This window comes from Ananas comosus, linkage group 4 (genome assembly GCF_001540865.1).
Source record: "Ananas comosus cultivar F153 linkage group 4, ASM154086v1, whole genome shotgun sequence".
Classification (NCBI taxonomy): Eukaryota; Viridiplantae; Streptophyta; class Magnoliopsida; order Poales; family Bromeliaceae; genus Ananas; species Ananas comosus.
Window position 1 is genome coordinate 2,068,105 of NC_033624.1, and position 22,227 is coordinate 2,090,331.

Genomic DNA, 22,227 nt, shown 5'->3' on the forward strand with positions numbered 1-22,227 from the left:
CAACAAGCAAATTGGTACACCAAAGTGAATCTGATTTATTTTGGAATCACTTTTGGTACTTAAAGGTCTTATTTATCAAATATATATTCTTTTAAATAAACATAATTATAGGGATTAAAAGCAAAAGCGAAAATGAGAAAGTAGAAGCTAGACCAAAAGGCCTTCTCCCTAAAGTGTAAAACAATACAACCCACAAATGAAACCTTGCTTTTGCTCAATTTGCATTCATGGCTACTACAAAACAAACTAAAGAAGCAGTGCACCAGACACTTCACATGGATTTGGAACGGCTTCTACTTCAATATCTGCAGCAACGTGCCAATGCAACAAGGCGCGCCCAGAAAACTACCCAACAAATGTTCCCAGAAGCCCAACTTCGCGACAATGTAAGAAGCACTTGTCGTATACTCTCTGTGGTGTGGTGTACAAGCGTTCTTGTGAGAGAAAGGAACCAAAGTGTGGATGGGTTTATCAGGTTATATATATGGGCATGTGCGCGCCCAAATTTACCCCAAAGCACCAAAAGTGCTTCTTCTTCTTCTTCTTCTTCTTCTTAGAGAGGAAATTTTTAGAAGCATATATGGCAATGGAGAGTAAAGTGGGCTTTGTAGTTGCATGCATTGTTATCGTGTTTATGCTTTTGTCTCAAGAAGGCCAGGTCTCTCTCTCTCTCTCTCTCTCTTATGTTTTTAAATTTGGAGGCTCACTTATCATGTAAAATGAGAACACAAAAACATTTATACGTGCTGCATTTTACATGACTGTGTTTTCGATAGTTTTCTCTACTTCGAGATTTTCATAATCAATTTTTTTTTTTTTTTAAGAGATAGATAGTACGCTACCCGTTTCGGTTTATTTTATTTAGAAATAAACTTAGCTAGAAATGTGAATCAACTAGGATTCGAACTTGAGTCTCGGATACCAACTACCAAGCTCTTTGCTACTTGCTCTAGGGACAGTCGGTTCCATAATCAATAATTAGAACGAGTTTTCGAATATGAAAAGAAAATTAGCTTTAAAAGCTCTAGTTTAAAGACTTCTACTTTTCAGATAGAATATTAAATGAAAAGACAGGTACATTTTAGGACATTCTTTTACTGTAGGTAGTAACACTTACAAAAACCAGATGGGAGCCAAATCAGCTGTTTATAATTTAATTTATACAAATTTTCGGCCAACATAGGTCCCTATACCTTACAATATTCATTTATATTGGGAAAAGAAAAAATATTCAAAAAGAGGTTTATTATATATTTATATTTTCTTTAATTTGATATACAGGGAATGCTTATTGCAAAGCACTGTCCAAGCCCAACTAGTCAACCACCAGCAATATCTCCAAGCCCAACTCCGCAGCCTATCAAATTCCCCATGGTAAGACTCCACCATTCCCGCCAATACTGTCTGTCACGACATCTCGGCACTGTCTGCTAGCAGAGTTGATAAGATATATATATATTTTCTAAGGGCAATTGCTTATATATTTTTGAAAAGTTTTTGACTTTTTGATTTACCCCTTTTAGAAGACTAATATTGAAAATACTGTTCCAACCTATTTCTAATATACCCCTAGAGTTAAAATCTGTTAATTAACTTAACTCTGTAAAATTACTATTTTACCCTTTCAAATATACCCTTCCACTATCACTGACTTTCTTATTTGCCTTTAAAGTCAGGAGCGCAGAAAGTATTTTGACTTTTAGTCTTTTCCAATATACCGCTCTACCGTTACCAACATTTTTTATTTGCTCTTAGTTAAGGGCAAAATTGATATTTTATTTTTTTTAAACTACGGTAGATGTTTAACTCACGTTTAACTCAAGTTAACTTAACAGGAGATAACCGCGGAGGTATTTTGTAATAACGGTGAAACATATGAAGGATATTTTAGAAAGAAAATAAAACAGGAATAAATCGGATATTTTCAAACGTATGAGAAGTATATAGACAATTATTCTTATTTTTTATTACTATAAATTTTCAAAATATGCAAGTTATTCCCTCGACTATCTCTACATTATAGTCAAAGAAATTAGAGAAAAAGGAAAGAACATATATCTAACTAAACTCCTAACATTGTTTGATTGCAGTATGGAGTCACCCCAGGAAGCCTCCACCCACAAGGTCACATATATTACTCCTTACTTAAAACTTTCCCTTCTCCCTATCTTTCTCAAATTTCTCTAACAATTGTATCTCCTCTCGCCTCGCAGAGTGCCCCGACCGCTGCGCGGGCCGATGCTCCGCGACGGCCTACAAGAAGCCCTGCATGTTCTTCTGCCAAAAGTGCTGCGAGAAATGCCTCTGCGTGCCGCCCGGCACGTACGGCAACAAGCAGTTCTGCCCTTGCTACAATGACTGGAAGACCAAAAGAGGAGGGCCAAAGTGTCCTTAAAAAAGATCTCTCTTTGCTTCCTGCACAGCATAATAATATGTTTCTTACTATAAATGCAGCTGCAGAGCCAACATGTTGTTGTGATTCTGATTTCAAATTTGGATGCTGAGATTACTGCTCTGTATGATATTAGATCAGATAAGTAAGCGAATCATCATGTTCTTTTGGATAAAAATGAATGGTACCAATGCGTGCCACTGCATTTTATTTATGTCTTGGAATATTAAAAAGTCTGAAGTCCAAACACGAGACATACTCTAAAAATTTCTTAAATTACACTATATACGACTAATCATATCTTGGAGTTTCATTGGAGATAAGAACTTTATTCTGTAGCTATTGTGCAATTGAACTTTAAATTTTGTTGGCGTATTTCATTTGCATTTGCTAACAATGTGCTGATGTGATAATTAGTTTAGCTGCTATATTATCTATAAAAAAATGATACCATGATAAAATGACAATAATTCAGTCAAAGTCTGTTAAAGGTAGGATTCATTAATAGTTGATGAAAAGATTTTATCCAGTTTATCAGAGATTTCATCAAATATTAACAATTTTAATTACATGTTACGTAATAAAATTATCACAATTAGTAAAATTGAGGGGTGTATTTCAAAATACCTAACATTTGAGGGGTCTCCATACATTTCTACCTTTTCCTTTTCTTAATTTTCCGATAAATTGGAAAATATTTTGAGTAAAAAGTAAACTTTTCGAAAAAAAATTCGAAGCACAAGCGAGCGACGAAAATGGCGGGCTAACCCCAATCAAGACGCCTCTCTCGTCTCCTCTTCCTCCTCCGCTTCTTCAAAACCCTAGAATCTCGATCGTTCCCCCCTTCACCAATCGATCCCCTCCAAAACCCTAATTCCCTCCCCCTCTATCCCTTCCTCACCCCTCGGATGGATCCCAACCCCCCCGTACGCTGCGTCGACAACGAGGAGGTCGCGCTTTATCTGCGGAGGAAGCGCCAGGAGATGGCGGAGAATCCCAATGGCTTGTCGGAGAACCTCGACATGACTCTCTCCACCGCATATCGCAACATCTGCAGCGCCAAAACCCCAATCAAAACCCTCAAGGACTTGTCGCAGATCAAGTAACATCCAAAATCAACGCTTTAATCTTTCTTTTTCTTGGCTAAAAATAAAAAAAAACAACCCTATGATTTCACACTCTTTCTCGGCATATAATGCGGTTTATATCTAAACATCTATTTAAGTTGGAGTCTACATAACAGATGTGAAACGAAAGAAAAGATATCCTTTTTCTACTAGAATCAACTCAATTTGTAGTTTATTTGACAATTTATTCAGTTTATGAGAGTCCTTTCCATCAAGTATAACTAATAGAGTTGTTCAAAGCCCCAATCAAGAACCTAAAAGACCTATCAGAGATCAAGTGCGGCAAAATCTCTCTCTATTAACCCAATCTGAGTTCCTTTTCTTTTCTTTAAAATTAACCCTTTGGATGGTTATTGGTTGAATTTTATATTGTGATAGGGGCGTTGGCAAATGGATCTTGAGGCTCATGAAAGGGTTCTTCCCAGAGATTAGCTCTGATGTATCTCCTTCTAAAGAACCGGTTCAGCAAAAGGGTAGTTCTTGTCTGTCTAGCTTATTTAGTTATTGGATGAATCCAGTCGAGAAAGTTGTTTTTTTTTTTTTTTTTTGAGAAAATGATATGTTGATTAGGAAAGAAGACGAAAGGACCGAAAGTACCAAAAGGACCAAAGCGTTATCTACCACAAAAGAACTCAGTAGCGTATGCGTTATTGATCACCCTTTACAGGTGTAAATTGTGTCTCATGCCCTTAATTGCTGTCTGTTTATTGCTTGAAACTAAGCTTTTATTCTTTGTCTTATTCCTTTTTTTTAAATCGTTTTCCCTTTAGAGCAATGGCAAATGGGAGTGGTTTTATGAAGAAGCAGGAGCTTATTGATGCTGCTGAAGCTAGTGGGCTTTCACGTACTTCAATTGCGTGAGTGGTTCTTTTAGTTTTTACTAGTTTGACATTGCAAATTATTATATGGTTTACTTAGTGTATTTTTCTATCTTTTCTTGTGGTCGACAGGCTAGATAAGAGTAAAGGAAAACCCGGGCAATTTGGGAGTTCACCGAGGGATTGGTACACTGGATGGAGCTGCATGAAGACATTAATATTGAAAGGATTAGTAGTCAAATCTAGCTGCCCAGCAAAGTAACATATCGTATTCTTTCTTTTTTTTTTTGTATTTCTCATCCGCTTCTTACTACATTTTGTTAATTTCTTTAGATAAGTGGTGATGTGTATAAAATAATGTGCACTAATAACTCTGTGAGGTATAGCTCTTCAGGGAGGCATATGCGATCTTCCTTGGTTTTTCTATTAAATTTTACATGATCTTGTTATATTACAATTCTCTGAAGAACTTGGAGATACGTTGTAATGGCTTTTTGCAAGAACTGAACATAATGTACTGATGAATCTTTCATGCTGTTGCTCATAGCCAGTATAATTGATGAGACAATAATTTTGTTGCATAAGGCTCCAAAAATTGATGTCACTATGAATTAATGGAAGAGCACCCAAGAGATTCTTGAAAAGGCTTCATACAGAATATAATTTTGTCAATATCTACTGTTTAAAACTTATAAACTTGATAAGTGCATGTACAAGCTTCCCATTGTTGCGCATTATTCTATAGCTTGATACAAGTGAGTCGAGTGTAGTGTTTAGATGGCTAACTATTAAAACAGTTTGGACACCAGCTCTTTATGCCATATTAGTAGTTTTTAGTTTGATTACTCTGGTAATCCATGGTTTTTTTTTCTAAATCTTATGCAAGTGTTTGGCAGTCCGAAAATGCTAGGCAATGTGATCCCATTAATATCCCCATGTTGTTGGATGGATAGAAAAGAAGTATTAAAAAAATCATTCTGATCAAACTTGCTACTGCTATATTTAAATAGCAAATTCCCACAGTCATCTCCTTTTTAGGCATGAACTACTTGGCGACAAAGCTTATGTTAATGCCCTCAGTTATTTTTTGAATAAAACCAGATATTAAACTTTCTTTCTGATCTCTTTTTTATTTCATTTGTATTTCATCTTTACTGCTTTAATATCAGTAGAGTACCTATTATTGTCTCTTGCTTCATTGCCTTTCAATTGTCTTACTTTTTTGTTTTGTTTGGGGCCTCAATAACGTGTAATACCTGATTCTGAGTAGGTATATGCTAACCCAAGAAGGGCAAGACGCTGCACGTGATTGCCTCTCAAGATCTGGGTTAGGCGATCCTTCTGGAAACTTGACTCTAGATGGTGGATCTGATGATTCTCTAGAAAGGCGAGGTTCTGCTAATTCAGAACCTGTATCTTGTGCTTCAGCTCATCATGAGATGATGTTGGGGTCGGTGGATTTAAGCTATCAAGTGAAGCTAAGTGACATCACAAATGTTGTTGCAGAGAGGGTATCCTGAACATTCCATATTCTCTCATTAGAAGTCGAACTTGAAATATGATTATATTGGATCTTTGATACTTTACTGATATCTTGATCTTTGTTTCTATATACATATGCGTATCTGTCTGTTTATCTCCCTAAGTTCCCGCACCCTTTATTTATATATCTCTGTGTAATAATATGAAGTTTTGACTGCTAAGTTGTGAGTAGAATAGTCTCAAACTCATTTTAATTTTAATTTTGCTTCCTTGTAACTGTGTCTATAAATCTCTATATCCCTACATCCATGGATTTAGGATTGATCTTGCAAGAGTTTAGGTTTTTAACAGTTTGCATGTTGGTATTATCAGCGCATCAAATGTTTCCAAAATTAGGTTCTTCATTACTGTTTCTACAGGTATTTCCTGTAGGAAATTTTGTATATTAGCTTTGGAAATCTTGTAGAAGTTCAAATTAGAGACTGTGGAGTGTGGATTGGCGACCTCCCTAACTGTTGGTATTTCAAAAAAGATTCCTCTAATTAGATTTCCACAGTTTACATGTTGTTTTATTAGTCAATATAAGATGTTGAATGTTTCCGAAGGCTTATAGCTGCAGCAGTTCTCACCACTTGTATCTCTATTTTGCAGAACCTTCAAATTGGACAGGCTGGCCCATCTTACTCTGACTCTGCAGAATTCAGTGGAAAGAATCGTTCTTCATTGTTGATTGCACGATCCTCTGTAGATATTGGTATGTATTTCATGCAATATGTTGTTCCCAAAGAAATACAGAAATACAAGTCGATCTAAAGATCTTAGGCCCTGACTGAGGTTCCCTTTGGCAGACGTGCTCTTTGAGTAGAGCTAAAGGGAAAGGCACGAATATTTTTGTCATCAAATTTTACCAGAAGAGCTTCCGCTTCAGTAGAAGCAGAGGCTTGAAAATGGAACTACTGCTTCTGGGGTGTAGAAGCCCATTCTTGCTAAGCTAAAAGCTCTATACTTCTTGTTTGCCAAATGCATGGGTGTTGCTTTTTGTAACACAGAAGTTGTTCCAAAAGCTAGGCCTTGGCCATAAGTTTGTGACGGGTCACTATATTTTTAGTTAAAATTTGGCTGTTTAGGTTCAAGCAAGAGTTCTAAGTATGATCATTTTGCTGTAGATTGCTCAGTTCAGGTTTCTGCTGATTCAGCTCGGTGCTCATCTCATCTGCGGGCTTGTAGTTCATTTGTATGTTTGCCTTTGTTGAGATTTTGATTTCTCTCTAAATTATGGACTAGAATATTGCATACTTTGATTTTAGAAAGCATCAAATAATTGAGAAAATTCTAATTTGGAATCAAACATCTTTTGAATATACAGGGTTCTCCAGCAGACAGAACATCTTGTAAGGACATTACTGATGGGGATATCAATTTACTTGCTATGCCTCCTTGTAGAGCTGGGGAGAAATTTGAAAAAACCTATGATGTTATTTTGATATTGGACGATCGTGAAAACTTTGGGTCAGTATAGCAAATTGAAGATGCTAGTATATCATAGTGGAAGAACATATTGATATATGCTCATTCCCGTTTTTTCCATTTCATCATGAATTGGTGGATATGAGACCGCGAGTTCAGGCTTCTGCATCAACTATGAAAGGAGTTTTTCTTGTGATGTACTTACATGCAAGAAGTGTTTTTTTTAGAGATTCTCGATAGTGCTACAAGTTTGTTTTAATTCCTAGATATCCGTTTATCTAATTCACTATCAACGCTTTCATTGTTGTGCCTGTTTGAATGTCTAATTAATAGCATGTATGTCGTCTGGAAAATCATTTCTCCAAAATATTATCATCTTTATGCACCAATACTATGCGTATCCTTATTTCTGCAATGAATTCTCAAATGTAAGTAACTCAGCATGCTCACTTTTTCCTTATATTTTCAGGTCTCGTTCAAGAAAAGTTGTAGATAATATACGCTCCCAATTTGGTATTTTTGTAGAGGTTAGTAATCTATTTTAGATTAATGTAAGTGCTGTTTCTAATACTTTTTTTTTGGCAATTTGTTATTGTTTTTGTCATTAGGTTTTTTAACTTGGTACATGCCTGGTGAGTGCTGAATACAACTAAAAAGAGAAATGAAGTACTACTAGTCTAGACACCATTCACTTGAGTGCCTGGTTTTACCAGCTTTGCAGTTTATGTTTGAAACACTGGGTGTATAAGTTTTATTAATATGTATTCTCATATTATAGTGCATTTCCAACTGTTTTATACTCTGTATTGAGTGTTGTATTACATCACAATGCGACAGGTTAGACGCTTGCCTGTTGGAGATGGAATTTGGATTGTTCGACATAGACAACTGAACAAGGAGTATGTTCTTGACTTTATTGTTGAAAGGAAAAAGGTTGATGATCTATGCAGCTCGATTAGGGATAACCGATATAGAGATCAGAAATTGAGGTTACAGGTATTGATTCTTAGCAGTTGTTTCAATATCACAGTTTGTTTTCAGCTCCTGTTCATATTTGGAGGTTAAGGTTATACTGTCATCTATAGTTAAACTTTTATTTTCCTATACACTTACTATCATTAGTTGCGTGGACGTTCAACTAGCTTTAGTGATAATATATGTGCTTCAATTGTCTTTTACATCTTTCTCCTTGTTCTGTCAAGCTTTGTGAGTTTATGATATAATTGCCATTCTGTGTTCGTGTCTGCCTCGCTACTGTAATTCTGTTAAATGTTTACTCCGTAATTTGCGTAGAGATGTGGACTGAGCAAGCTGATATATCTTGTTGAAGGTGACCCAAATTCCCTGGAAGCTGCAGAAAGTATTAAAACAGCGTATGCACATTTCACAGTTATTTTTGTTGTCCGTTTTCAAATTTTGATCCTTTTGGAAGTCGTCTGTCCATTAAAACAATTAAATTTTCCTTTTTTCTTTTTCATGAAATTGATGTTTTGTTTGTATTTCAAGACAACGTAAGATTGAAAATGTACTGTTTCTTATTAAGATTATGCTTGTGTGTTCTCTCAGCTGCTTCACCACAGAGATCTTAGAAGGATTTGATGTGCAGAGGACTAGTGGTTTTGCAGATACTATAAGGAAATATGGTTACCTTACGCAGTCAATAACACAATATTACAGTACACACCTCTCTTATGGGTCTCGAAGATCAAGAGTTTGCCCCTCGTTTGATGAGTTTGTTAAGAAGTGTCATGATCTTGAGAAGATGACAGTTAGTGATGTATTTGCACTCCAACTCATGCAGGTGACTCTCCCTACTAAACGAAGCATTCTACCTAACACTCAGTCTACTCCGCCGACGATCTTCTTTTGGGGATTTGGCAAACACATCCATTTTTTTGCGATTTTCCGATACTGCTGCACTTTTTTGTTTTTCAAATTTTGGACTGAATTGCATTCCTTCCGACCTCTCCTTGTGATGAAATTTGTTTGGATATTTCCATCAGTGCATCTTGTCCACTGAAAAGACATCTCATTCCAGAGTAGCAAAAATTTAACCAGGGTTGCAAAAATAAAAACTTTTGGATTTATTTGTAAATACCCTTTTCTATCTCTTACCCCACGACAAAATTCTCTGAGTTCATGTGACAATATAAATGTTGGTTTCTGCAGGTCCCACAAGTTACAGAAGAGATTGCACTTGCAGTTATAGCCATATATCCTACCCTTTTATCACTTGCTCAGGCCTACTCCCAGTGTGTGAGTACTCTCTCTTTCACTAACTATTCAATGTCTTCCTAAACTATGAACCTTTAGGTAGTGTTGGTTGGAGGATTTTGCCGTAGGGATAAGATAAATATTTATGATGTGAACTCTAGTTTGAGCAGTTATATCCTATTCTGTTTGCTCGAGATGTTGAAGACTGCCTAGAATAACTAGCTATTTACCTTGCTATCACGATTCCACCCAATCATTTGGAAATGTTGTACATGGAATAATTCTTCTGCCAGATTCTAGGTAGGAATTCCGACTTGGGAAAATTGCGGGAATTCCATTTCTGCGTAACTCTCATTTTTATCTTCCAACCAAACACTAGTTAAGAAGGCATTTTTCAATTGATTGAATTAGCAATAATTTCTCATGCTTGCATTATTGAAGGAAGGAGATGTTCGTGCCCAGGAGGAGATGTTAAAGAACAAGAATGCGAAAATAAGTGGCGTTGCTAGTAGAAACATTTTTAAGCTGGTATGGGGAGCTTGATAATATATCCACTGTTTGATGCGCGAAAGATGTTTCAATCTCCAGTAACATTCAAAGTCAGCAGCTCGATGACTTACATAGTTATTAGAAAGCTCTTCTTTTGCTAACTGATACAGTTTAGGCTTTGTATTACTGCATGCCTTGCGCCGACGAAAGCAGATTGATTTTGGATGGTTTAATCATCAAAAAAAAGAGGAAAAAGGAAGTGGCAATGTGTATCTTCTTTCCCTTTTCTCCCTTAAGATCATGGTGCTCCTCTTAAGTTAATACTATGTTTATTGCTTCTCTTGTTGTATTTGTACACTTGGACTATCCACCCTGTTAATGTTAAATCCGATGAGCTGCTGTTGTTACTATTTTTAGCTTTGCTTTGGCAAAATTTTTGTTGATTATTCATTTTAACAAATGTAATTTTGTTTTTCCGAGCACATTATGAAAGAAAGCATCTATAATATAGTGAGATACTTGATATAAAGCAGAGGTAACATTTTTCACTTTCCAGCATGAAGTGGAATTAGTTTTCAAATTTTAGTTTTTTTTTTTAGTATTTTGATTTATAAAATATCAAGCGTACTGTTGTAGATTTCGTAAAAAGATGCTTGTCTCTGTATGATGCTCATGATGTATACTTTTGATTGATTTATTTACACAGTTTAAATACTTAAATAAAAATAGTAAGTGTCTCTTCAAACAGGCCAATTAAGCACGCACCACCTACCCATCGGTACAAAACGTCGAACGTTGTTTTCCTGAAACTTTTGTTTTCTTTTTCTAAAAAAATCTAAATCCCTGATGAGAAAACAAAAAAGACAAAAGGGGTGAAAACAAGTGATCCACAGCTCCTTCCAACAGTCCAAACGAGAACAACAAACTTACTAAAAAAAAGAACAAAAAAAAAAAACTTCAAATATACTCATATGATTTCGCATTTTCTTACTTTAGTACCCTATGATTTAGAGTGTATCAAATTAGTATTTTATGATTTTATTTTATTTTTTTCGTTAGCTCCTCTGTTAATATTTTGTTAAATTATATACAGAAAAATTTCAGATACCCTACTTAGATTTATCGAATATTCACTTTAGTACTATTTAGTTTTAACTTTGTCACTGATTCGACGAAAGAAAATTAGTGAAATGGATAATAAAAAGAAAAAAATAAAATTTTATGGTACTAAATTGGTATATTTTAAACTACAGAATATTAAATCATTTCTCTTTTTTTTTTTCTTTTTATTTTTTTAGAGAAAACTTTAAATATCACTTTTGTGGTTTCACACTTTCTCACTTTAATATCCTCCGCATCTGTTCGCTCAACAACACTCGTGCGGTGTTCTAAACCCTAAACCTTCCCCAATTTGGCGGGAAATTTGCAAAAAAAAAAAAAAAAAAAAAAAAAAAAAAAAAAAACCCCAACAAAAAAAAAAAAAAAAAAAAAAAAAAAAAAAAAAAAACCCTCCCCCAATCACGCTTTGAAAATCGTACGGCGGTGGGAATAGGGAATGTGGGGTGGCGGTGGAGGTGGAGGTGGAGGTGACGATGCTGCTTTTAAGCATGGCGACGTGGGCAAGAAAACAACTACACATCTCTGAAGCGACTTCTCCTCTCCTTTACCCCACAAAACTCCAACCCACTCTTCTACCTGTCTCCATTTACACCTCCTTCCCTTATTCTCCATCCACATCTACCTCCCCTCTGTATTTTGTGAAACAAACAAACAAAATTAATTAAAGATATAATAATAATAATAATAATAATAATAATAATAATGGGAATAGGTTAATAATAGAGTTCCGGCTATAATACTTTTAAAAGCACTAAGTACTTGATGCTGATAAATGTTCTACCGTTACATATATTTCTTTGACCATAGTGCTTGTAAGTTTTCTGCCGTTAGATTTATTTTATTGATCATTTTCAATACTAAAATACTACTATTATCCTAACCGTACATTCTTTGATCCAAGGACCGAAAACCTACAAATACTTTTAAAAGTATTGGAGCTCAATTCAAGTTAATATGTATTTTTACGGAGTAAGAATAAGTAAAAAAAAGTAAAAATGTATAGAAATTATCTTAACTAAAATTAAAGTTTTGAAAGAGTTGATAGTCTAATCAAAAAAATTAATTGCTCAGTTAACTTTTATACGTTTTTACCTGAAGAAAATTCATCTCACTAGTTGATGCGAGCCGAGAAGTTTGAATCTCACTGGAGGTTGTTGGCGTGTTTTAAAATGTTCCGCTTAGATTCGAAATCAGATTATCACCTCTAAATAATTTATATACTATTAGAGATCAAAATTTTCAGTCTATAATTATATCCTAGTAATTGTGATACTCGAAATTATTTCACGTGTAAGGTAATTTACTGTATTGTAAGATAGATAATTTAGTAGCTGTTGAATAAACAAACACAAGAACAATGATTTGTGTTTATAGTTTCTATTGGTCGATTATCATATACCTCTATACCACATTGTGGACAACTTTTATATTATTCATAACAAAACTATGACATAATCCTTGAGTAAATAAATAAAAGATGTATTCTGTATCCTATATTCATTTATTAGAACAGGTATGTTGCTATTATTTAACTAGTGTATAAATTTACGTACACTTTAACTATTTATACGTACATGTTGTTTACGACAAAATAAGTGAAACCGTACTTTTTTGAGCCTAAAAAAAGTGGCACGTCACTCGCTTTCTCTCTCTTTCTCTTTTTTCTCTCTCTACACTAAAAACAAAAATCTCTCTCTCTCTCCTTAAATATTAATAAGAGAAATTTGGGGTAGAGAATCTAACACGTTTCATGCATGCTTCTACCATAAAGATTGTGGTGACCATGGTTGTACCTCACTCTTGCGTATCCAAAATTGAACTATCATATTAATCCCAATAAATGTCGTCCTTTGTAAAATCTTTAAATATCTTTGATCTTTAATTTTAACGGCACCCGCATACGTATGTGTTATTCAAATATCAGAAACTATATATATATTCATCACTTTAAATTTCAAATACGTGCACAAATTCTACTTATCATTTAGACGGAATGGCTTCAGTACACCCTTCATTCTATCTGTAAATACTAATGAGATACAATATATATATATATATATATATAGAGCTAGAATACTTTTAAAAGTATTATTCCATTAGTGCTTCAATATTTTTGCTTTGATAACTAGGAAACTGAAACTATTTCAGTCTTATTGTTTGTTTGCTGGGAGCAAATGACGTAAAAGTTGAAGTTAAAATTAAAGTAAAATTATATTATTGTTTTTTTCTCATTTTCTTTTGTAATTGATATCAGCTCGAGATGAGTCAAGGTCAATTACGGTATTTAGGAACATTTAAGTTTCGATCAAAAGTGAAAGTATGTGGAACAAACTATAAAAACGAATATTTATGATTAAAGATTATTTCACTATCACTGACCGTCCCTAGAACAAGTGGCAAAGGACTTGGTAGTTGGTATCCGAGACTCAAGTTCGAATCCTAGTTGATTAACATTTCTTGCTAAGTTTATTTCTAAATAAAATAAACGAAGCGGGTAGCGTGTTGACTATCTCTTAAAAAAAAAAGAAAAAAAAAGAAGATTATTTCACTATCTTTTTTTGTTTTTTTTGAGAAAAAGACAACATACTACCCGCTTCGTTTATTTCTTTTAGAAATAAACTTACTGAAAATATGAATTAATTAAAATTTAAATTTGAGATATCGAATATCAATCACAAAAATTTTTGTCACTTGTGCTCGAAACGGTGGGCACACTGCCTTTTATTTTCAGTGAAACAAACACATTGCTTTGTATAATTGTATTGTCACAAACCCATAAGCCCAAAGAAAAGGCAAAAAATAGTGTCACAATTCTAAACATACTAAAAAAAGGTCTCTCTCTCTCTCTCTTTCTCTCTCTCATGGTTTAATTTGAGTTTGAGGAGGGGGTATTAAATTAAGTTGGGCCCCCTCCTCTACACCCCCATTTTGTCCTCTTCCCAAACCTCCTTGTCTCTTTGTCTTCAAACCTCAAGGATAAGAACACTCTCCATGAGCTAAAGGACAAATGGAGGAGGGTTAATTTGGACTCATTCATGGGGTGGGTGGTGCTCCTCCTCTTCTTTCCCCACACCCCCATCTCACCCCCCATAGGAAAAAAACAAAACAAAAAACCATGAGCACTGTTGTTTTGTTTCTGTTAGGGCATTGTTGTCTCCTTCTCTGGATAAGGAATAACGAGGCCAACCCCCACTTTATTCCCCCATCTGCCCACTTCCCAACACACCCAAACTATAAAAATTAATAAAAGAAAGAAAAAATAAAAACTAGTTGGGGAAACTAACACACACATATCCTCATGTTTGTGTTAATTTGTCACACTTTATAAGGTGCTACTTAAAAAAAAAAAAGATATTAATCGTTCATAACTTATCTGAACTGTAGAACATTTTGAGTCCGAGTCGGCTATTTAATCGTTAAAAAATTGGATGGTAAAATTAAGATATTGAAAGGTTGGACAATCGACTGAAAATTATCTACAATTCATAATAATTAAATTACGTATCATTTTTAAAAAAAATTAATTTAATATAAAATTATCTAAAAATAGTCATATTGTGCATAATAATTGAAAAGGTAATCATATAATAAAGCTAGGAGCTTGACATTACTCGAACTCAGATTTTTTTTTTTTTGAGAGATAGATAGCACGCTACCCTCTTCGTTTATTTCATTTAGAAATAAACTTAGCTGAAAATGTAAATCCACTAGAATTCGAACTTGGGTCTCGAGTACTAACCACCAAGCTCTTTGTCATTTGCTCTAGGGACGGCCAGTGATATTACGTAAAACAACCATTATAGTCTAAAAGCCTTAACTATTAGAAAATAGTATTTATATATCACAATTACATTCTCCTAAAAATATCTCTGTTATCGCTAATATGTTAGCTGGTATGTATTGTACGAACTAATTTATTATGTTTTTCATCAGAGTAGCCTATATTGAAGTAGCACGCCACAAGCAATTTGAAACGTGTACACGCATAAAATAGGGTCATGTTTTTTATGCGTAATTTAGTAACACAGGGTAATCAAAAGATGTTAAAAAAGAAATTACATAACAGTGAAGTTGGAATTATCTTAAACACAAGTATCAATTAAAACAACTCAAATGTTAATACTTACATATAAATACACACACACATATATATATATATATATATATATATATATATATATATTCCTTAGCACTCCCAAACAGACGCCAAAGGCAAAAGGGGACAAAAAAGTGAAGCCCTTTTTTTGTCTTCGACCCCCACAAGAGCCAAAGAGTGCTCTCCCTTTCAATCCCCCACCCCCACCTCCTTTGCTGTTACACTGACCCTCCTCTCCTGCAGCTCTGCTCTCCCCCAGAGCCTTTCCTGGAGAGTAAAATAGCCTAAACTGAATAAACTCTTTCTTTAAGAGTGGGTGCAGAGAGAGAGAGAGAGAGAGAGAGAGAGAGAGAGATCAGAGATCAGAGATCAGAGAGAGAGAGAGAAGTTTAATTTGGTTGCATATCTTAATTAGCACATCTTGAAGAGGGAGTGACTGACTGAGAGAACTCCTGATCTTATTACTCTCCCTTGTATATTCAGGTGAGCTCTCTCTTTTTGGAGTCTTATTATATATGGGTGTTGGATGAGCACCCACCCAGTTGGAGTTTTTGGGCTTATGATTATTATTGTTGCGATCTCCACAATCAAATTAAAACCCATTGATTCGACCACATACGCATGTACCCTGTTCTCCCGTTTTCTTTCTCCTGTCGTTTTTGAGAAGATTGGTAGAAAATCCCGTCTCCTGTTCTCTCCTGTTCTAAAAGCCCAAAAACTTGGGCTCTTTTAAAGAACAAAAGAAAAAAATTTGGGGTTCAATGTCTCCGAAACGCATGAACTTGGTAATGTTCATGCGCTCGTCCCCGCTGTCGAACTCTTTTGTAGAACTGTTTCTTCCTTCTACTTATAGCCTTCTATAAATAACTCTTCTTCTTCTTCTTCTTCTTCCGAATCATCTCAAGGGCCCATTAATCTCTCCTAAAAGCACAAACTTGGTAGTTGATGATGATGATGATCATCATAGGGTAATAAAATACCCAAAATTAGCAGTTCCTTTAATTAGCAGTTCGATCCCCGATCGAATCTCCGCCGCTGCGGCGGCGGCGTCGGCGGCGTTATGGTTCAGGACGATGGGTCGTCGTCGTCCTCGGCGACGTCGTCCTCGCCGCTCCAGAGCTTCTCCCAGATGACGCTGTCGCCCACGGCCGCCGGGGCCGGGGCCGGGGCGTGGGTCGGGGAGCTGCGGTCGGAGGAGCGGGGGCTGTACCTGATCCACCTGCTGCTGAACTGCGCCCACGAGGTGGCGGCGGGCGCCCTGGAGCGCGCGTCGGCGCTCCTCGACCACGTCTCCGCCCTCGCCCACCCCTCCGGCGACCCCATGCAGCGCCTCGCCACCTCCTTCGCCGACGCCCTCGCCCGCCGCGCCCTCCTCCGCTCCTTCCCGGGCCTCCTCCGCTCCCTCTCCCCCTCCGCCCCCCCTCCCCCCGCATCGTCGTCGTCGTCGTCGTCCTCGTGGCCGTCATCGACCCCGGCGCTCCGCCACTTCTTCAGGCTCTGCCCCTTCCTCCCCCTCGCCGCCGCCCTCTCCAACCACGCCGTGGCGGCGGCCATGGAGTCGGAGCGCGTGGTCCACGTCGTCGACCTCCGCGCCCCCTCCGACCCCGCCCCCGCCGGCGACCTCCTACCCTCCTGGCGTCCCGGCCCGGCGGGCCCCCGCACCTCCGGCTGACCGCCATCCACCCCGACCCCGACGCCCTCGCCCTCCTCGCCTCGTCCCTCTCCAAGGAGGCCGAGCTCCTGGACGTCCCCTTCCAATTCCACCCCCTCCTCTGCCCCGACCTCCGGCGCCTCGACCTGGAGTCCCTCAAGATCAAATCCGGCGAGGCCCTGGCCGTGACCTCGACCCTGGCCCTCCACTCCCTCCTCTCCTCCTCCGAGTCCCTCTCCTCCTTCCTCTACTCCCTCCAGCGCCTCCGCCCCAAGGTCCTCGTCCTCGCCGAGCAGGAGGCCGACCACAACGGCCCCACCCTCGTGGCGCGCTTCGTCGAGTCGCTCAACTTCTACGCCGCGCTCTTCGACTGCCTGGAGTCGGCCGCCCCCCGCCACTCCCCCGAGCGCGCCGCCGTGGAGCGCCTGCTGCTGGGCGAGGAGATCCGCAACATCATCGTCTGCGACGGCCCCGACCGCACGGAGCGCCACGAGAAGTTCGACCGCTGGGCCCGCCGCCTCCACGCCGCCGGCTTCTCCCCCCTCGCCCCCTCCTTCCCCGCCCGCCGCCTCCTCCACGACTTCCGCTGCCACGGCTGCAAGCTGCGCCACGACGACGCCTGCCTCTTCATCTGCTGGCAGGACCGCCCCCTCTTCTCCGTCTCCGCCTGGACTTGCCGCCGCTTAATCGATTGACTACTTGACTACTACTCAATCACTACTCATCTCCTCTCTATCTATCTATCTATCTTTCTATCTATCTTCTTCTTCCAAACAAGAAAGATTAGAGATAGGTAGTAGTAGGTCCTGCATGTGTAGTTCTTCTTTTAATATATTTTTTAACCTTAACTTACTTAGGCTAGCTAGCTTTTATTAATTTGCTGGTCTCTGTTCTTTTTTCTTTTTTTCTTTGTTTCTTTTTTCTTTTTTTTTTGGCTAGGCAATGCTGTGTATATATCCTCTTGCTCCACCTCTACTAATGCAGCGATGCAATGTGCTCTTGCAAAAAGAGACCTCTCTCTGTATGTGTGTGTGGTTTTAACCCTTGTTAATATGTTAGCCAGTGATCCATCTCTTTCCTTTGCAGACCTCATTCCACTGCAGAGAATTTGAGCAAAAAGAATGAAAACTTGCAAGCATAGAAATTAGCAAGAGATTTTTTTTTTTTTTTTTTTTTTTGGGCCTTCGTATCAATCAATCATGGTTCATCTTCTATGAGGGAAACTGACACTTCATTACTGCATTTGTCTCAACGGGACTAAAAATAAAAAACACTTGTTGTGATGTGTCATAGCCTTTTCTCTTCTAGCATTATTGCTGTGCTGGATCATAATAGTGCCCATTTTTGGTGGCATCTTGTGTATGGAAAGATTTGAATACAACAAATTTTCCTTTCCGCTCATGGCTGCTTGTTTTTTTTGTCCTGGCCTGTTAGGTTTCCTGTCATCTCATCTTCACGCTCGCATACACCATGTCCTTATTTCTAGTTTCATGAGTGTTCTTCTACTTCGTGTTGTTCCTATCTGTTTTTTGTTCGCTCTGAACATGACAGTTGTTGTCTTTTGCATTAAGCTATTTGTGTTAAGAATATTGAACGCATAATAATAATATTAAATTCCTGATTTGTATATAACCCACCAAATTAGAGATAGAGATTCCACCTCTCTCGAATTGTAACTGGCCCTAGTTACTTGAAACAGTAGTTTCCTATTTTATCTGCAATTTTGTGAGTGAGATAGTCTTTCGGTTGGACTTTAAATTCTCACTAAATTGTAGAAATTTTTTTTCTAAATACTTTTTTTTTTTTAATTTTTTAAAAAATTATATTTTATTCTCTTAATATTTCAAATTGTTGCGTTTAACCCTTCTCAGCTAGAGTTTCATTCCTATCCCGTTTATTTATTTTTTATATTTTATATTGAAAATACCTTTAAAAAAATAAAAATATATTGAAAAATATTTCAATAGAAAATTTTTTTAATCTGAATAAAAGATATCATAATGTGACTGTATTCGAATACACAAATAAAGTTTTAGAGAGTGCAAAACTATTTGAAATTTCTCTTTTAGGTTTGGGAGTTGTTATTTTTTAATTATTATTTTTTAATATAGTTTTGTAAAAACTTACATTTTATAAAATTCTACACTGATGTAATTAAGTTTTATTTTTTAATAAAATGCCTACAGGCTTTAACCTAAAAAAATAAATAAATAAATAAATAAATAACTATTCGAATATTGTAAAAAATCGGATGCGGATAACTAAAAATTTCGAAATTTGTCAGTAATCGGATCCTCTCTTTCTCTCCTAAAACCGAACCCGTACCCGCTCCGCTCCCTCACCCCGACGAAACCGTAAACCCCGCACGTTCTCTCATCTCCCTCCGCATCTCCCATTCTCCGCTCATCTCTCCTCTCTCCAAACCCTAAACTCTCTCTCTCTCTCTCGATCTCTCGATCTCTCGACCCCGCTCTCTCGCGAGGACGACGACGAGGAGTCGGTGGCGATATCTAGGGTTAGCTCCCCTTATCGATACCTCTCTAGTGATTAAGGAATCAAATTAATGTTTATGGAAGCTTGGTTTTTTGGACTAAATGTATGCTTTAATGTTGCAAGAATTTATAGGTTTCCTTTGCTGATGCTTTACTTACTGATCGAACGATTGTGCATTTCTCCATAGACAAGAACCAAAGTGGGCGTAGAAATTGATAAATTAAGTTGTGTAAATGTTTTCAGCATCAGATTCATCAATTCCAACTGCTGTACGTGTGTCCTATGAGCAACATTTCTTGTGTTTTGTTCTTTCTCACCAACTTGCTTAGTTTCTGAACTTTCGCAGCTTCGTGCACCGGTACGTGAATCAGGACCAAATAAGATTATCAACAACTGTCTAACAGCAATTCTGACGCAGCTTGTCAACAATAAACTTCGATTATCGAGCAATTTTAGTTACTTTCAGCTGTTTCGACATAAGTAATTATGTCAGTGGACTTTTCTCTGTTGTTAACCCAATCATGTAGTTCTAATTAACCATACAAAAAGGTGTCTGGAACTAGAATAACCTGAAAGTTGAATCCGCCTGTCATTCCGTCAATGTTGAGCACCTGCGTCCAAATCACCTTCTGTGATGCAATATCTTTCGCACGAAATTTCTAATCTTTTTATGGAAATATCAAAATCTCACCTCTCCTGGAAAGAAGAGATTTGGTTGCTTCTGACTTTTCCATGGGGTTAAGTGAAATCTTCATAAACAAGGGAATAGAATTAGGGAATTGGGTTAGAGTATGAAATAATGGAGGAGTTGATCGTTTGTAACCTAATGATGCTAAAGTTTCTTTTGTTTTTGTTGTAAGTTGTAACCTAAATTGCCTGGTAGGCCATTTCTTTGTATTAGTTTTGCTAATGCGGCATGTAGTTTCTTGCTGACATTTGAGTTTAACTTTGTAGGTCTTTCAATGGCAGAAGGTACGTCTGCTAATCATGAGGACCTCCGCAATCTAATGACGTCCTTAGCGGAATTTAACATGGAGACGGCATCATTCACCGAACATAATCAAAGGGAGCGACATGGTATGAATATATGCCCCTTCCATTACATATTGAATTTAGACATCTCTAATCTTCTCTTTGAAAAGTTTTGCGTTTTGCATATGCTACTTTACCGGTATTGCATGTGGATTAATTCTGTTCTTAAATTTAGCTAGACATTTTTAAATCTAGGTGTCTCAAGTGTTTGCTTATTTGCAAACTTATAACTGCACATCAGATTATTATATATTGTTTTCATTTTTTATGTGACTATGTTGTTAAATGTATTTATATGACTTTGAAAAAAAATCGATGTCCTCATTTGTCACTTCGAAAGAAGCTCGCTTATGTAGCGTGTTGATTTTTAAGGTACTCAGATATTCTATGATGAAGATCTAGTCTCTCTTTGCGGTTTGCATGTGCTGACCATGAATTGTGGAATTGGAGTTTGAGATGGTTGTAGTAGAGCGTACAATGTGGTTTAGCAAAGGTAATAACTATGTCAATTAATACATTGTATGTTATGATTTCAGATAACGGTTCTGATGATTGCTTCGGTGAAGATGAAATATGGGGAGATGCTTCAGATGACGACGTGAATCATGGCACTGCTTTAAGCAGAGAATGGGAATGGAGGCACAACCGATTTCATACTGTATCCTTGACAGATGTTCTATTCACATTTACTCCCTATATTTATGTTGTTCTTTGAATTTTTGTGCTAGACAAATCGGACTTAACAAAAGATTAGATGGGTTACCGGGATGGTATAACTGAAGGAAAGCAAGCTTCTGCACAAGAGGGTTTCAATATTGGCTTTAAACAGTCCGTGCTTGTTGGTTACAAATGGGGCCTTGTTAGAGGCATTACCAGGTAAATTGGTAATTCACTTTGTCATACACTTTTTCCCTTTAATTTTTAATCTCTCTAACATTTTCTTGATTATTGTGTATTCACAGTGCAATAGCTAGCCTTCCTGAAAACTTGAGAGAGAAATTAGTGCCCAAGTCTGAGATCCGGAAAGGATTTGAGAACTTGCACACTTCTGTGCAGACGATTTCAACCACTGATGCACTCAAGATGTATCATAAAAGCATTGCTGCGAGTGAAGCAGGGCAGTCCTCTGATCATTCAGAGCAGAAGCTCCAAGACGAAGATTCCAATGCCAACAAATTGGAGACTCTATCTAATGATCTCATTCTCCTCCTACACGAAACTCCCGAGATAAAAATCACCGAAGAAGAATTAAAGACGCGAGATAAGTAAATAACCTCCTCGTAAAGGAAGTTGGTGGCGTCGTGTATGTTGTACAAGATATACGTGTATTTTAGCACCAAAATGTGCCTTCCAATACTGAAGCTGCAGATCAGTTCAGAGTAAACGCGGCACTATCATTTTACTTTTTTTTCTTTTGTAGGGAAATTAGTTGTGAGTCAACTTGTCCGGATTAACGTTAATGTAGAAATCCATCTACCTCATCTTTTGCTATTATGTGTTTAGTGTAATTCTTTTTCATGCTTAATTATGATTAACCAGAGTTAAAGGAGCAAAGAAGAATCATTATGTTGATAATTGATGACTGTAAGTCTGTAACATGAAATTCCTTTATTTTCTCTCATGCTCGAGTTGGTATCACGTTTCCGACAAGAGGGTAATTTTTTAATATAAATCTTTCAAAATAGTTCTTCTCCCCAGCAAATGCAAAATAGATGGAAATATGTATAGCTAACTCTTTTGAGTTATTTTAACTGAAATCTCTGGCTTGTGATACTGCTGCTGTTTTTCTCCATTTTTAAAATTCATGTGAGGTTCAGATCCTCTTGAACCCTCTGATAAGCATTAAA

The 22,227-nt window shown here is 37.3% G+C and overlaps 4 protein-coding genes across 8 annotated transcripts; all 4 read left to right on the forward strand.

Moving 5' to 3' along the window:
• Positions 527–2,590, forward strand: LOC109709595 (protein GAST1-like). The gene is made up of 4 exons (XM_020231893.1): positions 527–658; positions 1,282–1,374; positions 2,091–2,124; positions 2,214–2,590. The coding sequence occupies exons 1-4, from the start codon at positions 581–583 to the stop codon at positions 2,393–2,395; spliced, it is 387 nt and encodes a 128-aa protein (XP_020087482.1). The 5' UTR covers positions 527–580; the 3' UTR covers positions 2,396–2,590.
• LOC109708826 (crossover junction endonuclease MUS81) lies at positions 3,112–10,399 on the forward strand. 2 transcript variants are annotated; one of them, XM_020230680.1, is made up of 15 exons: positions 3,112–3,494; positions 3,898–3,992; positions 4,090–4,186; positions 4,290–4,376; positions 4,470–4,595; positions 5,608–5,848; positions 6,471–6,573; positions 6,986–7,053; positions 7,186–7,328; positions 7,756–7,813; positions 8,124–8,282; positions 8,580–8,659; positions 8,853–9,087; positions 9,456–9,542; positions 9,942–10,399. In XM_020230680.1, exons 1-15 carry the CDS (start codon positions 3,301–3,303, stop codon positions 10,041–10,043), a joined length of 1,875 nt encoding a protein of 624 aa, XP_020086269.1. In that variant the 5' UTR covers positions 3,112–3,300; the 3' UTR covers positions 10,044–10,399. The 2 variants fall into 2 exon arrangements, with proteins under 2 accessions (XP_020086269.1, XP_020086270.1); XM_020230681.1 differs by having other exon boundaries at positions 3,359–3,494; positions 4,095–4,186.
• LOC109708829 lies at positions 15,350–21,955 on the forward strand. 4 transcript variants are annotated; one of them, XM_020230684.1, is made up of 6 exons: positions 19,214–19,370; positions 19,472–19,617; positions 20,303–20,425; positions 20,917–21,038; positions 21,135–21,256; positions 21,343–21,955. In XM_020230684.1, exons 3-6 carry the CDS (start codon positions 20,311–20,313, stop codon positions 21,647–21,649), a joined length of 666 nt encoding a protein of 221 aa, XP_020086273.1. In that variant the 5' UTR covers positions 19,214–19,370; positions 19,472–19,617; positions 20,303–20,310; the 3' UTR covers positions 21,650–21,955. The 4 variants fall into 4 exon arrangements, with proteins under 4 accessions (XP_020086275.1, XP_020086273.1, XP_020086274.1 ...); XM_020230685.1 differs by having other exon boundaries at positions 19,481–19,617; XM_020230686.1 differs by lacking the exons at positions 19,214–19,370; positions 19,472–19,617 and adding an exon at positions 15,350–15,687.
• On the forward strand, positions 15,686–17,917 carry LOC109708827 (scarecrow-like protein 3). The gene is given in 2 exon segments (XM_020230682.1): positions 15,686–16,829; positions 16,832–17,917. Coding segments are annotated over 2 exon segments (1,284 nt in total). The 5' UTR covers positions 15,686–16,264; the 3' UTR covers positions 17,551–17,917.